The 15,565-nt window shown below is 45.8% G+C and overlaps 1 protein-coding gene across 18 annotated transcripts in view; it reads right to left on the reverse strand.

Moving 5' to 3' along the window:
* The window catches only part of CAMK2G (calcium/calmodulin dependent protein kinase II gamma), a 133,884-nt gene that overhangs the window by 5,947 nt on the left and 112,372 nt on the right, over window positions 1-15,565 (reverse strand). For 5 of the 18 annotated variants that reach the window (XM_023929412.2, XM_086901099.1, XM_086901093.1 and 2 more), the window contains 4 exons: window positions 8,308-8,352; window positions 7,628-7,676; window positions 1,146-1,221; window positions 567-661 (listed from right to left, as the gene is read on the reverse strand). In XM_023929412.2, coding sequence (XP_023785180.2) covers window positions 567-661; window positions 1,146-1,221; window positions 7,628-7,676; window positions 8,308-8,352 — 265 coding nt within the window. Of the gene's footprint in view, window positions 1-566; window positions 662-1,145; window positions 1,222-3,718; window positions 3,845-5,477; window positions 5,592-7,627; window positions 7,677-8,307; window positions 8,353-9,969; window positions 10,039-14,033; window positions 14,067-15,565 lie in introns of all 18 variants that reach the window. The other 13 variants (XM_086901084.1, XM_086901086.1, XM_086901087.1 and 10 more) reach the window with 11 other exon arrangements.

The following is a 15,565-nucleotide window of genomic DNA, read 5'->3' on the forward strand; positions in this document are numbered from 1 at the left end:
GATTGAACAGCTCAGGAATTAAATTTCAATTATCTCATCCTGTTGAGACATCCAGGAAGGGAGACAAATCCCATGGTATAAATGATAGCATTTCTCCCAACTCTTTCCTGCCCCAGGCTGACAAGGTGACCCTTATGTCTATGTGAAAGGTTCATTCGGTGTTCATCTCAAACCATCCAGGGAAAACTCAAAGCGAAAACATCTTTATGCCTGACCATTCAGTATATCTACCCCAAACGTACATGTTGATTCCACCAAAATATGATAATTTTTTCCATTTTCATATCAGTAAGAAGTCCAGTGCCTTGAACTTCTAAAGCTCCTGCAGTCCATGCCAGGTAAAAAAATTTCCACCTGGCAGACTGTGTGCCTAGAGTGAAAGGTTGTGGGGGACAGAATTGAAATTGTTGCTGATCAAGCTTTTTGGCAAAAGGCTTTCATGAATGCATCATAACCCAAGCACAATCAAGTTCCTGCTTATTCTGATAACTGGTGAAAACAAGGCAAATTTTCCCCCCTAGATGTCACATAAAGGAAGAGTAGAGTCACCAAATCTACCCACTCACAGTTTTCAAAGTAAAACTTATGGAAATCCATTCCTTCAACCAGGTTCCCCAGTGCTTCAGGTTCAAATGAGGTCAAGCCAGGATCACAGATTTTTCTGCAAAGAAAAGCAGCACTGGTTTACAGTTTGCATTTCAGCCCAAGAGCTATTCACACAGTCAATGGTATGCCATTTGACTCACACCCTGTGTCCACCTAATTACATCTCCCTACTCCAAGAAGTTAGTTCCCAAAGACTCAGCCCTACTGTAACTCGAGGAGCCAACTAGATGGCATTTCACATGAAATAAACCTCTAGGTTACTGACCTTCCTTTTATTCTCTTTCTGTTCTTCTCCTGCCGTCCCCTGTACTTTTCTTACAAACCCAGGACATTTTCCTATTGTTGCTCCTGTTGCTGTTAATACCTGACTTGATATGCATTTAGAGCTCTAGTACATCCCTTACTCCTAACTGATGTAGGCTAAGAAGGATAAAACCTTTTACCATTCCTGACTGTGTGACAGCTCCTCATACTCAGGAGCCAGAGCATCACTTGCACACGAACTGATAAACAACCTGTCAGAAAGCATCTCTACTTACGTATAAGCCTCAAAATCTCCATTGTTGATGGCCTCTATCAGCTGCTCTGTTATCTTAATGATCTCTTGCTTACGCACTGTGAACAAGCAGAAAGAGCAATTTAGCTGTGCTGAAGAGTTCAGTAGAAATATGAGGCTAGTGGGTGCTTCCTACAAGCAATTTGTAGTGCACCATTAGTCTAAATCTCATAGGATGCTGCTCCCTGCATTCTGGAGATATGCAGCACAGACAGTCATCCACATGAGAGTAGGGGGGCAGTGGTATGAAAGGGAAATGGTGATCCCATAATGCAGGGAGAAAGGAAATAAAGAAACCATATTCCATTTTTTTCTTCTGGAAAGGTCTAATGCACCAGAGGTGTCTCCTTAATGACAGTCTGAGCTGCTTTGAGGGAGTCTGGGAAGTCAATGAATGCCAGTGACCCTGCCCACATGAAGTACTTGTCTGGCAGCATAAGATGTGGAAAACCTTCACCACAGTAGCCATATACAAATGGCAACCACACAGATCAAGCCAATTGGAAAGAGTCTCCCAACAACTTGCCTATCACCATCATCAATACCTCAGCTATTGTGAATGCTGCAAACAAGCAACTGGGACATGTAAGGATGGCTTCTGCAAGCTAGGAAGACAATGGCAGCAGGATGGATGGGTTGGATGAGCAGGTGCTAGCTATGTCTGAGTGTGCACACTGTTCCTCAGGCAGTTATCTTCTGCCAATCCCTATGGCACAATTGTTTACAGCACTCTGACAGCATTGCCATTGAGTCAGCCCAGCACACTGGATTTCAAGATGAATGAAGACAAGGGCTGTCTGTCTACTGTTGTTTGGCCCCCATGTGGCCAGCACTTCCATACTTTCTTCTCTTGGTTCCCCACAGCAGATTGCCCAGGCCCCATCCCCTCTGCAGTGTTCCATCATCCATGCTGGCCTCAAGAATTCATAAGATTTACAAAGTTTCAATCAGGTCTGTTAAACAACAGAATTCTATTCTATGACTACTGTATGCACCATACTTCTGTCTGAGCCTATATGCACAATCTCACGTCTCTTCAACCTTTCCCACACCTGTAGGTAGACTCTTCTGCACATTATACAGACATTTAAGAGGCTCTCTAGCATTCTTTTCAATGTTATCAGATAATATAAAATTCCTACCACTTGAAGTGCTGTTCTTGTGCCCTTCAGCATCCAAAATCTAGGTGTCTGAAATGGAACCAGTCCCCTGACTGTTCTGGCTTTGGGCCTTGAAAGAAATTGGGACTTCTAGAAGTCTCATGTAGGCATCTTAGATGCCTGTCATTAGGAGGATGGTGTTTAAATCCAACCTACCATCTTTAGATATTCAAGTCAGAGAAGCTGACTTCCATTCTAAATGCCAGAAGATGCTACTCTGAACTGCTCTCCCCCTTGCCCATAAGCTTTCATCCACACGTGCACCTCATCCTACCATTGGTAAGTGCAGCCAAAGAGCAGCAAGATAATCTCACTGGCTATGAAAGTTGTCCATACCCACTCTGGAAATCAGTTAAGATAATTTTACTACTGAGCCAGCCTCAGAAACGCCTCAGATAGGGAAAATCTGGCTCATAACAATAAGGTGGCTGGTTTTGCTACACAGGCTGTATACACTTCCACATGTGAAAAGAGATACACAGGGAATGGGTCAAAATGACACAGTGGGCTATGTCTCTTTTGAAAAATGTCCATACAAGCAAGTTGTCTGGGATTACTTTCACATGAAGAAGGTCTACTTATTGGACCTCCAAACATGCACCACCAATACCTAGAAGATGAAGTCCATGGGAAAGGCTGCATTTGGGGTGAGTGAGGGAGTCTACAGACCACAGTCACGGCATGCTGGCTCATCTTAAGGACATCTCCATGTCCTTTCAAGGTGCCTTCATGCAGTGCCATCAGGCCTGTCCATCCCATCAGACTGCTCATCTCCTGGCTTTCACTACATGTCCCGGCTAGAACCAGCACACGGGAGGTGACCACACTGTCCGAAGGACAGAGAGCCTCGGGATGTCAGGGGGACGGCACTCGCACCTGCCGCTCCCGGTGAATCCGCGGGGCCTCCGAACTGACACGGCAGAGGCACAAGCGAGAGGCGACATGCACCAGCACGGACATTCAGCATGGCCCGCGGCTGCTCCACCTTGCTTTGTGCGAGCCCAGGAGGCATCCCCGCCACAGCAGCTACACCGCCGGCCGGGGAGCGCGGTGTAGCGGGCACCGTTCGAGGCCGGGGCAGCGTCCGGGCCGTCTGGGTCTCCCCGCGGGCCGGGCCAGGCCGGGGCGGGGCGGCGGCCGCGGGCGGGACGGGCTGAGGGCGGCCCCGCTCCCCGCCCCTGCGAGTGGCGCCCCCCAGCGGCCGCCGCCGCTCCCGCAGCCGGCTCCTGCGGCCGCGCCCCCGCGGGAGCGATCGCGTCAGCGCGGGGCGCCCAGCCCCGGCCCCACTCGGACAGACGGGGAGAAGGGCAGGGGAGGAGACAGGAGGGAGCTTTACATCTAGGGAAACTAGCGTGAATCGCACTACTCCACTACTGCTACCCAGCTGCTAACTTACACGGTGCTCGGTTAAGTACAAAGGGAACTACTGGAGTTAGCAAAGGCTCCGACCGAGCACGCTCTAACTCCAATGTCTGCCCTGGGCTGTCCCAGGCATGGAGCTTCTCTTCACAAGACTGTGTAGCTGCAAAACAAATGTAAGCGTTAAAATGATAAACAAACAAAAATTAGAAAGTAAAATAAAAACCAACAAAGAAGTACAGACACACACAGCCCCAGCCCCGGTCGGCACACAGACACATCCACATCCCAGTAACTTCTACCTGCTCTCCTGCCTCTGTCACATCACTTGGCCCGACACTGCTTGGCAGGGGCCACCCGGGCACTGGTGCAAAAAGCACAGCCGGAATTACACCAATGCTGGAGGAAGTTCCAGAGTGACCTAAAACAGTAGTCTGAATAGTGACAGAGCAGCACAAGGGCAAGTACAAGGTGGGGTTCAAGAAAGTAGTGACATCCAAATCACTGCAAACCTCAACTTGGAGGGAAGCAAAGTGGGAGAACACTGATGCCCTTAGCAGAGAAGCAATTTGGCACTCCTCAGTGTACCAAGCAGGGCCTTGCTAAGAGCAAGAGGAAGGAATTAAGAAGACAGCAGTGATGCACAGCTCACAGCAAAAAGGACTTCAGAAGAGATCATTTCCCTTCCATTCTGGCTAGGCAAAACACCTTTCCCATTGCACCTTACAAACCAGCAGTCTGAAATCCTTTGAGCTACTTCAAAAACAGGTAACAGAGATGTTCCAACATCTCATCATATGCTGGTGCTGTGTACAGAAAACTAGAGAAATACAACAGGAACAGACCTCGTTCTTCCTTCCTAGACTGACCTGAACAAAATCAAATACTCCAGATGTTCCCAGCTCACACTAAAGATCCTTGTACTATTGCTTTAAATAGTCAGGCAGCTAGTACAGTATGCCTGTGTAGGAGAAAGGCTGTGAATTCCACCTATATTTTCTCTAACCTTATAGCTTTTTTCATATGCATTTTCAGAGTTTTTCAGCCACAGGGTCCTCAACAGAGCTAACAAGTTCAGGAGATATCAGGCAGAACTTCCTATAATTCACAGACTAACCATGGTACCAGTTAACTGAGCTAGCAAGACAAACACACAAGGTGAAGCTCATGACAGACAAATGCTCTTCAGAGTCAACATTATCACAGGATTTTCACTCAAAGCACCTGATAATGGATAAAAAAAATGTTTTGGGGTCTTCCAGGAGCCACAGCCTCCCTTTCAAAGCACCTTAAAGTAGTCTGAAAAAACTGGTGTTTGTTCCTTTGGTACTTCTGAGCACCATCCATGTCTGAGGTCCTCAGAAGTTCTGAGGCAAGTGAGATTGAATTCAGTCCATCCCCTCCATAAGCAGACCTGCACCACTGACCCCATTTACCACAGGGAAAACTGAGAAATGCAGTGACTTGCCTAAGGAAGCCCCAAAAGGCAGTGTCTCTACAGAAAGCTCCACATCTCACCCAGATGAAAGCAAAGGAATGAAATTAGCTAGGATGAGGCTCTGGGTTTTGGGGTTTTTTTCAGAAAGGGAAGGAAATGTTTGGAAAAATTCAGTGTGCAAAGGAGGGTATTTTGCAGGAAGGGAGATGATTTCTTTTTATTCTGGAGTACTGGAAATGAAAAATCAACATTTTGGAAGGAAGTTGAGGAAAGGAAAAATCTTAGGTAAGGAGAAATGGGAAGGATGGAGGAAGGGGTGGGAAGAAGATGCTGTGAAGCACTGCACCCCTGGACTTACTGGCTGAGAAACAGAGAGAAAGCTGGGACTGCATGGACTCAGTCTGTGTTTTGCTCTCACTGTGCCTCCGTCCTTCAAGCACTGAGCTGCCGTCCCCGGTGGAGAGAGGGGGAGCTAGCATGGCAGGGAATTAAAACACAAACACAAACAAAACACGCAAGTTCAGTAAACAAAAAAAGAGAAAGGAAATAGGAGAACATTAAAGAAACCACAATGCTGGGCACAAAACATGCAGGAGTATCCTCCAGGGCAAAGCCAAGTAGACAGCTCCACAACATGAACCTGCTGTGCAATTTAGAATGACACAAGTGCAGGGGGCGGAGGAAGAACGATGACACACACTGCCTTTAGCCCCATCCCAGTGAAAACAACAAATCCCTGAGGCAACTGTCGCTGATGAATAAAGACAATGTCTCCTACAGCACAGCAGAGCTCATCTGTGTATCCTGGTGTCTATTTAAAACAAGAAGTTGGCAGAGGAACTGCACAAACACTTCCCTTTTCAGAGAGTCATGGCTATGCAGAACACTGAGAACTCCAACACTCCCAAACCTTTTGGTCTACTTAGTTTTGCTCAAGTGCTTGCTTATCTTAAAATGTGGAAGGGCAGGAATGGAAAAGGAACGCTGGTGAACACAGCTATGCTTAAAACTGGAGGACTAAAATTACCAGAGCTGGCCACAGCACAAACCACTACTGTGCAAACTCTTTCCCTCCCAATCACCATTCAAATGTTCCCTTTTACTAAAATCATAACAAAATTTTCTAACCTCTGACAAAAAACCCAAAACACAGTTTTGATCTGTAGCAATGTAGCCCTATAAAACTCTATACACTGACCAGCTGCCTGCCTTCCTCCCCACCTTCTGTTCCAGTTCTAGACTTCTTTTCCTCGCAGCATTTCTATTCCTGACTTACAACACCCATTGGCTCTGCTAGCTCAACCATGGGACATCTCCAGAATAGAAAGTGCCACAGGAGACAAGGTTCTGGACAAATACCTGTTCTGGATGGCTATCCAGCAGAGATGATAAATCAAATTCATTACCACACTGTGAAACCCATCCAGTTCCCTTCCCTCAAAGCTAGGTTCTTAAGGCACGGATTACTCTTTGGCAAAAAGGTAGGAGCTAGGACACTGTCCTGTAATGAGGCCAGGTCTTATCTGAAACAATCTGTATTGCAGAGCTCATTCACTCACTGGCATGTGTTTCTGCTCCCTGTGATTCCTCAGAAGAGGAGCCAGCAGCTTGTGACAAGCCATGGGAAAAGCATCAGGAACTACCCCACTGACAAAGGTTACATTGCTGCTACATCACAGGGTCAGCACTGATTTTTCCCTGGATATGTAAATCAGATGAACTACAGGGAGTATGAGAATACCTCTGCCTCAAAATGCAAATTATTAACACATTTGTCACAGAATGCAAACTACTTTCACCCACCCCAAACTTGCTTGTTCAGGAAAATGTCTGCTCATCCTTTGTTAGGGAGGTTAGGCAAAAGATAGCTGCTCAAACAACATAAGCAGATATGGAACTTGGAGCTCCTTCATTTAAAGAGTTTTACAAGCACAGAATATTTATGATATGGTCACTGAAAGGCATGAAATCTCTTCTCAGCCTCTCCCTCTACTGATATCTCAGTCAAGGACAACAGGCTGAGAATGATCTTCATCTTAGAAAAAAAATAAACCCAAAGAGAAAAAATAACATGGGAAGTCTTTGCATATCACAAGAAAGATTCCCAGAAAGGGGTGAAAAGGGAGACTGAGTAGTAACAGAGAGGTTTCAACTCCCTGTAATCTACAGGGAAGCACAAAAACACAAGCGGAGACCAAACCTCAAGGGACTGGTAGGGATTTTCCACACCTAGAAATGGACTGGAGATGAACAGATTATGATATATGCAAGAAAAGAATTCCAACTCTGAGACAAAAACAAATTAGCTCAGTGTTTATATACCACAGAGGCCAAGTCAGACGGTTCCCCAATGCACGGTCCCACTGTGACAGGAATGACAGCGTCATAGCGAATTTATGAACTGAGTCAGGGACAGAAATCTGGGAAGCTAGTTCAAGGCAATGACTGAATCTCTAGAATCCCTTGCCTACACTTAACTGTATTAGAAATTACAGGCAAAATACCTACCTTTCAGATCCTCATCTTCAGTTGTGGTGTTACAGCTCTCTGTGGAACCCTGCAGAACAGAGCATTACCAGGCATCAGCAGTCGGAGCATGAGCAAATAGTTTGATTTCTTTGTGAAGAAAGATGGGGAAAAGCACAAAAACATTGGCAGGGATGGAAGGGAGAGGATGATACAAGGAAGATTTGGATGTAAGCAGGCCAAATACAAAACATAACAGCATCTCTGCTCAGCTTTTGCATGTTCGAGCCATTAACTCTTACAAGTGTGGAATCTACCAAACTCTGTCAAATGAAATCTAATGAGAGTTGCTTTTGTTTGGAAGAATAGACACAAGAAGCTAAAGAAGGGCTCCTAGGCTTCCTCCTTTCCCAGAGGAAGTGTCCATTTGCAGAAGAAAAGAAAGTGCCTATACCTCCTCTTCCATCCCACATACAAAAGAGAGTGGTGATTATACACTACAATAGGAAAGATGTGTTAATATCTGAACAGTTGTCTTTATTCAGCCTGCTTCAGAGACCCACAGCCATGTAACACAACCCTTCTAGTCTATTGTCAGCAGTATTCAGTATTGTGAGCATGCTACAAACCAGACACTGGAAAGGTAGAAACTGAATTAAGGTACACGAAGACAAGAACAAGAGAGAAGCAGAGGTTTCTCTGGCAACACTTCCATCCCTTACCTTTATGCCATCTGTAGCATTATGGACAACAGTTGTTTGAGGCTCCTAGGAAAGGATGGAAGAATCATTAAACTCTAGTTCCAAAGCATTCTCTCATTTACTTTCACTCCCCAGAAAGTGGAAAAAAGGTGGCTGACATTAAAAAAAACCAAATCAAATCACAAACTCCAAACAGCACACATGTGCCTGCGTGCGTGCGCACACACTTCCTGCACAGGTTTCATTAAGAGAGAGGCTGCACTAAAAGCTAAAGTCACAAGGAGACAAAGCCCCCAGCTTCCCTGCAACTGCCCCTAATTCCCAATTCGCTTCCAGTGAACTAGGCTGGCACAGACAGCAGGGGGCAACCAAGCAGCCAGTCTGCACCCTCTGCAGCCATTCATGAAGCAGTGACCCCTCCAGTGTCCTCACTGGAAAATGCTTCAGAAGAGGAGAGGGGGAAGAAAGGATAATGAGATAGCTGAAGAAAGGATAACTGGGCTGGGGCCTTTGTCTCCCAGTTTTCTGGAAAGGTTGCTGGGTATTTTACCCTAAAAAAGGGACATTCATAATTTCCATAATAAAAACAGGATGAGCCAGACCACCTCAATGCCTCTCAGAGAGGACTTGCTGAGGAACTGTGAAAAAAGGCACATTTTTCTAATAGTCTCTGAAATGAGCTCCAATCTCAATAATAACCATATTTAATAATTTAGAAAGGCTCTCTCAATATCAAAAACATCATGAACAAAGCTAGTGAAAAGAAAGTGGAAAATTATGAAGTGTCCCAAGAATCCTTCATCCTACAACAAAAAACCCAACACCAAATCCCCCCCTCCTGTGCCCCCAAAAATGCCAAATCCAACTCTCCAGAGACAGACAACAAAGAGCTACCAGGCCTATTGGTACTAACTATCTCCTGCACTCATCCCTTCATTACCAGGAAAAGACTTCAGGATCCTGGCACCATCTCCTCCCACTGCTGTCATTCGTGCTGGGTGGCTCAGCAAGGGCATCAGGGCTGCTGGGCAGTGCTGTACACTCACCCATCTGCCTCTGCCACCCACTGCACTGCTTGATCTTCCATGGGTACTGATGCAGGCCACACACCCAAGCTGTGCTGTTCAATGTACTTGGCACTGGCACTGTACTGGCACTGCAGGGCTTGCACACAGGCCAAACAGAGCTTGCCAGCCCAGCAAGTCAGTGAGCTACAGGAGATCAGCCACTCAGCTGAGCAGGCCAAATAGGCCAGAAAAGGATTCTTCTAAAAACCCTTTGTCTGCCCTTTCTTCCCTGGTGTCCTGAAGTCCATCCTCCTTTTCCTGAGTGCTGGAGAGTGGATGGAGCTTGACACTGTCTTCTTCGAAACCATCCTCCCCAAAGCCAGCAGGAACAGTTGAACGGGACACACAGAACTATACAGGGGTGGCACACGGGGAAGTCCAGGCAAGCTGCGATCCCCACATCCAACCACAGCTCTGCTCAGCACCCCCATCCCAAAGCCTGTGAGGCTGTGATCAGGCCCCACAGCAGCACAGGGACACAGACAGAACGAAGCCAAAACATAAGCTGAAACAGAGTGGCACAAGCAGCACTCGGGAAAGGGTTTGGGAGAAGAAGGGGAGAGGACAGAATCAAAATTAAACAAACAGGAAAAAAAATAGCGGTTAGGGAAGATACCATGGACGTCTGCACTGGGGGTGTTTCTTTTGCAGTGCTTACTATACTGGTTTTGTTGTTGCTCTGTGGCTGAGACAGAAAAACATCGTTTTAGTTCCTCTGCTGGGCAGCAGAGGCAGCAAGAAAATGACAGTATTGATTCAACCCCAACCATCTCCTCAGACCCAACCCTCCCCACAGGCTCAGTCACCAAGAAGAGGGAGGAAGGAGGAGTGCTGCCTGGGTTGCTGGACATCATCCTTCCCCCAGAGGCAATAGAAGTTGTAAGGGATGTACCAAAATCCAAATATGAATGGACTGCTAGAGCTATAAGGAAGGAAAACAGAAGGCAAAAAGGCAGCAGCCCAAAGGGGTGGAAAGAATCCTGCAATGAGCACTAACAAAAATATCTGCTGAAGAAAAATGAGAGATGGCAGCTGTCCTGAGAGAAAGAGACTACAGAAGTGAAACACAATAGTCATGGTCTGAAACAGGGCAAAAATGTGAGTCAAGTCTGAGGTGGCCCAAAGTGTACAGAAACAGTTCTAGGTATGTGATAATGCTGAGAATTCCAGGGAATCTATTGATCCAAGTAAAAGTGTGATCAGCCCTAGAAAAGGTAGAGAAAAGATAATGTATGATATGTAGTATCCCTGCTGTGACCTGAACAAAGAGACTTCAGGACCAAAATATTGAAAGGAACGGGATTGGGACATAAGGAAAAGACCATATAGTTCCACAAGTAGGAAGTTCTCTGGATGGTGCCCAGCAGCTTTTCATCTTTCCCCTCTTCAGACTCTCTTGAAGCTGTGGTAGAAGAATAAAATCTGTTTCCTGCATTCATACAGCACAACAGTGAAGCCATCACCAGCTTGCTGAAAAGAATCATCCTATTGAGTCATGCACACCAGGAATGAGTCAAGTTTGTTTGTAGGAAGCCATAAGTGTCCATAAGTATAGAGTTCCTAGCCCACAAATCCAGCCCACGTGTGACTCCCACACCAGGCTATGTCTCTTTTACTGCTAGACACCAGCAGCAAGGTCAGTATTGGCACTGCAGGAGCCTCGCTCACACTCCTTAATTTACAGATCAGGGTACCTGATGGGAGCTCACAGTAGTGTGCCCTCGTTGCAGAGGCTCTCTATCCCACTCAGGGAGTGCAAACTCATACTGCAAAACATCAGGCCTTCATCACCACACCACAAACACCACAAAGAATGAAAAGTCAAATGCTAAGCTGGAAAACATCTACCAAAGGTGTAATTATGTCAACCAGTGACAGATCTTGTAAGATCAAGACTTAACAAACACCTACTAACAGTTTGGTTTTTCTTCACAAGCAACATGTCTTGGCTTAATTATCCCTTTTGGAGAGGGAGAGAGGAAAAACAAAAGATGAAGATGGGACAGGTGGAGGGAGGAAAAAGTAGAAGAGAGAGAAAGGCAGGAATGAACTCTTTAGAAGTACATGGAAAAAAAAGAACATATACACTTAAACTCCAACCTAAGAAAGGAGAAATACAACAGAAATCACAGTTTGCTGCCTCTTTCTAGACATCCCTGCATTGTCCTAAGACTCTTGCCTTTCATGAGTTTGTTTCATGCATGTATTTCCAGCCTGATGGTAGAAGAGATGACAGGTCACTGTGGATGTAAAAGAGGTCCAGATCAACCTGAAAAAATTAATCTCAAGCTATTTTGTGGTACAAACACAATCAAACTTCTGACAATGGTCCACCTCTTCACACAGCACTGAGGCTCTTGTACTTCTTCAGAAACAGTGATCCTAATGCAGAGATCTATCTTCCAAACCCCTTCCAGTGAGAGGAATGTAACCCATTTTTCTTAGTCCACTGGGATAAGAAGATAAAATTAGTATGAAAGAAGCTATACAAAAATAATTCCAGTGTTTTGGAAGGCTTTATAACTAAAGCCAAATGAGGAAAAAAAAAAAACCTAAACAAAACTAAGCTAAAAAACAACAATAACAAAAAAACCCCCCACCAACAAAAAAACCCCAAAACCAACAAAAAACCCCACCAACCAAAAAAAACCCCAAACAAACAAACACCCCCAACAAACAAACAAAAAAAAAATCACAAAAAACCCAACCAAAACCTAAACAAACATTCAGGAAGCCACTGTTCCAAAAAAAAGCTGACTACAGCCTATTAGGAGTGTTATGTTGCCTTATAAAGTGCAAACCCCCCCACACTCAAAGCACACAGCCTGCCTTCCAGTCTGCACTGAGAACCCAGCTCACCCATGATATTCTTCCCCAGCCAGTGGGCTGAAGATGATCATGTATCATGTTTGCTAGTCCAGAATTGGATAGCATTTTATTACAGGATAGTGTCCCAATGAAATTAGAGGCAGCTTAGCCTACACTTTTTTTCATAGCTCTTTCTCAGGTGAGGGAAGGTATCTGACATATTGAGCTTCCTGCATACACTCATGTCATGTGGCCATCTAGCCAACTGCTCTTCCTGGGAAAAAGCTAGCCTTCCCTTCCCAGAAATGCAGGCAGCACAGCCAGCTCTTACCCCTCCTTCCTCCCTGCTGCCTGCCAACATCACTCACTGGCCAGGGTACAATCCTGGGTAATTCTGTACAACTCAAGTTGAAAGAGGCCAATTCACCTAAAAAGGTGCTAGGCCCTTTTTAAGGTCTGCAACACGATTAGTTTTGGCACAGCAGTTGGCAACATTTCCTGACAAGAGACAGACAGACAGGCATGAACAACACAGAGGGTGCAAGAGAAAGAAAACAGACCAGCGCTCATATCGTGGGGACACACACATGTAGCTGACTAAAAGAAAGGAACTACCAACACACGGGCTGTCTCTGTTTTTTCAGCCACTTTCACTGCTTTCATGTTTTCAGAGGCTGATGCTTACATGGTTTACATATCCCAGCTGCTTTAAAACAATATGCAAAGGGAATTTAAGTATTGTTGGCAGTGGGCAAAAAGGAAGGGTAAGAAAGGCACAGCGAACTTCTGCCCCGCAAAAAGGCAGGGCTGGTGAAAAGTGAGTCACTCACTTCAGATTTTCAAAGCAGTACTTTGGGATTAATTTTTTCGTGTGTTTTTTGTTTTACACAGTTTTAAGGTATCACTGAAGGAGGAAGAGGAGAAATATCTTCCAGGTAGTAATGAAAAAACATTATTTTGCTTTCTTGGTACTGTAACATTCCCACTCCTATCTGAAACAGGTGAGAAATGTTTTCTGTTACTTTTCTGTGCATAGGAGATAATACAATAATTTTTGTAATTTAGTTACAGTTCATATCTTGTTTCTGAAGTATGTCACTGGGGCTGTGTATGACTTCTGACAATATGACACTGGCCAATTTCCTCTTTGGACCCTTGAGAGTGGATTTGACTACTTTTTTTGACAAATTCTATAAATGTCAAACACCTTGATGGATGAAAAAGGAAATGTACAAGACACGGGAGGCAGTTACTGGGTATTTGGTCATGCTGGGATACATAAACAAGGTCAGGACAAAAGGAAATTTTGGATTATAAAGGCTCTGACAAACCTTTTCAGTAAGTACGCTAAAAAAAGAAGTGACCGGCAGCTCTGAGCTGCCCAGTGGTGCTGTGCCCACACATTTCATCTGAACAGTGGAGCCCCATCAGTCTCTGCCACATTTGGAGTGACTCCCAGTTTGTTCTACACTGCAATGCTCCTATCAAGGATGACAGCACCAACACCAGGCAAAGCACCTGTTCCTTTTTTTGGCACCTCTGTAACAGAATGACAAAGCCTCGCATCCAGGAGGCACACACCTGCTCTGCTGAGCCCAAGAGAACCACTGTCTTTTTTTGTTTCACACTCAGAGCAGGCAAAGTCAAACTGTGTTGCCAGTAGTTGGATTTTCTGCACAAAATGGGAGCTGTATGTGGCCAGAGGATCACAGAGCCCTTTTTGTGAGGACATGGACCCTTGAGTGCACACTGATCCCCCCTGCCACCCCCCTGCACGGACATGCTATGTAGGGTGATGAGCACAAGCCGAGCGTGCATGGCATGGAAAATGGCGGAGGCATGAATCGCAGGCAGCTTACGGGAGGTGCTCACCATCAAATGCACACTGGAGCTCGACTTCCTTTTCTGGACACATCATTGAGAGAGGGAAAGAGAAGGGAAGAGAGGAGATGAGAAGAAAAGCACAGAAACTATTCACACATTAGTGTGCCAGCAAGGGCCCCCCTGCCAATAATGCTCCCCTGAGGCAGGTATAAGCACCAGCAGAAATGCACAGACACGGAAAAAAGGAACAGAGAGAGAAGTCACCATTAAAGCACACAACTGCACACCAGGGGAAAGGGCAGGGCTGAAGACCCCCATCCCCTCAAACACTGAGGTCAGAATATAGGTGTCCCACACACCGATATAAGGAGAGAAGAAGAGGGGGCAATATATATGCACAAGATGTGGGATACAAGGGGGTGTCTCTCTGTGTTCTCCCACCTCAGAAAATGGGGCAGCTTCCCCAGCCAAACTGAAGAGGTAGACAGAAACCCCCTGTGTGTCCACATTTAGAGGATGCAGGTGTGTTTGCAACTCAAATTAGAGGATAGGGAGGAGGCCACAACAGAAAGGCACACGCAGAGGCTAAAGAAAGAAGAGGGAACTTGTGTGCATAGCATGGGGAGGAGAAAGGTTCCCTCACATAGAATTTGGGGTTGATTGGAGAGGTAAGGTGCACTAATGTTCAAACAAGAAAGACAGAAGCACTCAACAGCCAGAACACTTTGCACTCTCAGGTATTGGGAGAAGAATGAACAGGTTCAAACTACTCAACCTTCTTGGACTCTACTCTTGTTCAATGGCATCTTCAGTCATCTTCAAAGACACCTTCACATCAAACTGCACTCTCCAGAAAATGAGGCTCAGCATGCACTTCCTTCCTCTTTCACTAAACTTTGAGCGTCATCCAGTTCAAGCTGACCCTGGCAGGTCTTTCAGCATTACAATGCTACGCCTTCCCCTTGCTGTCTCCATGTACATTTTCCACCTGCCCTTCCCCTTTGGTACTATCCAGGCTATTTCTCTGCTGCTTACTACGGTCCAGCCCACAGAGTGGTATAGGACAGCACACCTCACGTCAGTCAAAACCCACAATGGACTGGGCACAGTTCTGCAGCTCTGGACTCCTGCACGCTACCACAGCACCCCCTGGAGCAGCCTGCGAGTGCAGAACAGGCCATGGAGTTGGAGCTCCCCACTTCATACACTTACTGAGCCTTTGCAGCTCTTACCTTGAATATTGCCTTCATCCCTGCTATCCTCATATCAGAGCTCAAGCACACATGCAGGCTGGCACGTCTTTGAAAGCAGAAGTGCTCATGTTCACCTCACACGCAGAACCACATTCCTAATCACACCATACAGTCCACAGTCACATAGCCACTGCATGAGCAGACTCAAAACAGCAAAGCTTCTGCCTCCATCTGTTCTTTAATTCCAGTACAGGCTCTAATCTGTTCAGCATTTGGTTCACAAATCTTCCACTTCATGGAGGCACAACATAGGGCTTGCCATTACATGGTTTACAAATTTGTGTTTCCTCTCATTTCTTTTGGGACAATTTAGCTTCTCCACAGGCT

Source organism: Cyanistes caeruleus, chromosome 8, assembly GCF_971803275.1.
Source record: "Cyanistes caeruleus chromosome 8, bCyaCae1.hap1.1, whole genome shotgun sequence".
In the NCBI taxonomy this organism is placed as follows: Eukaryota; Metazoa; Chordata; class Aves; order Passeriformes; family Paridae; genus Cyanistes; species Cyanistes caeruleus.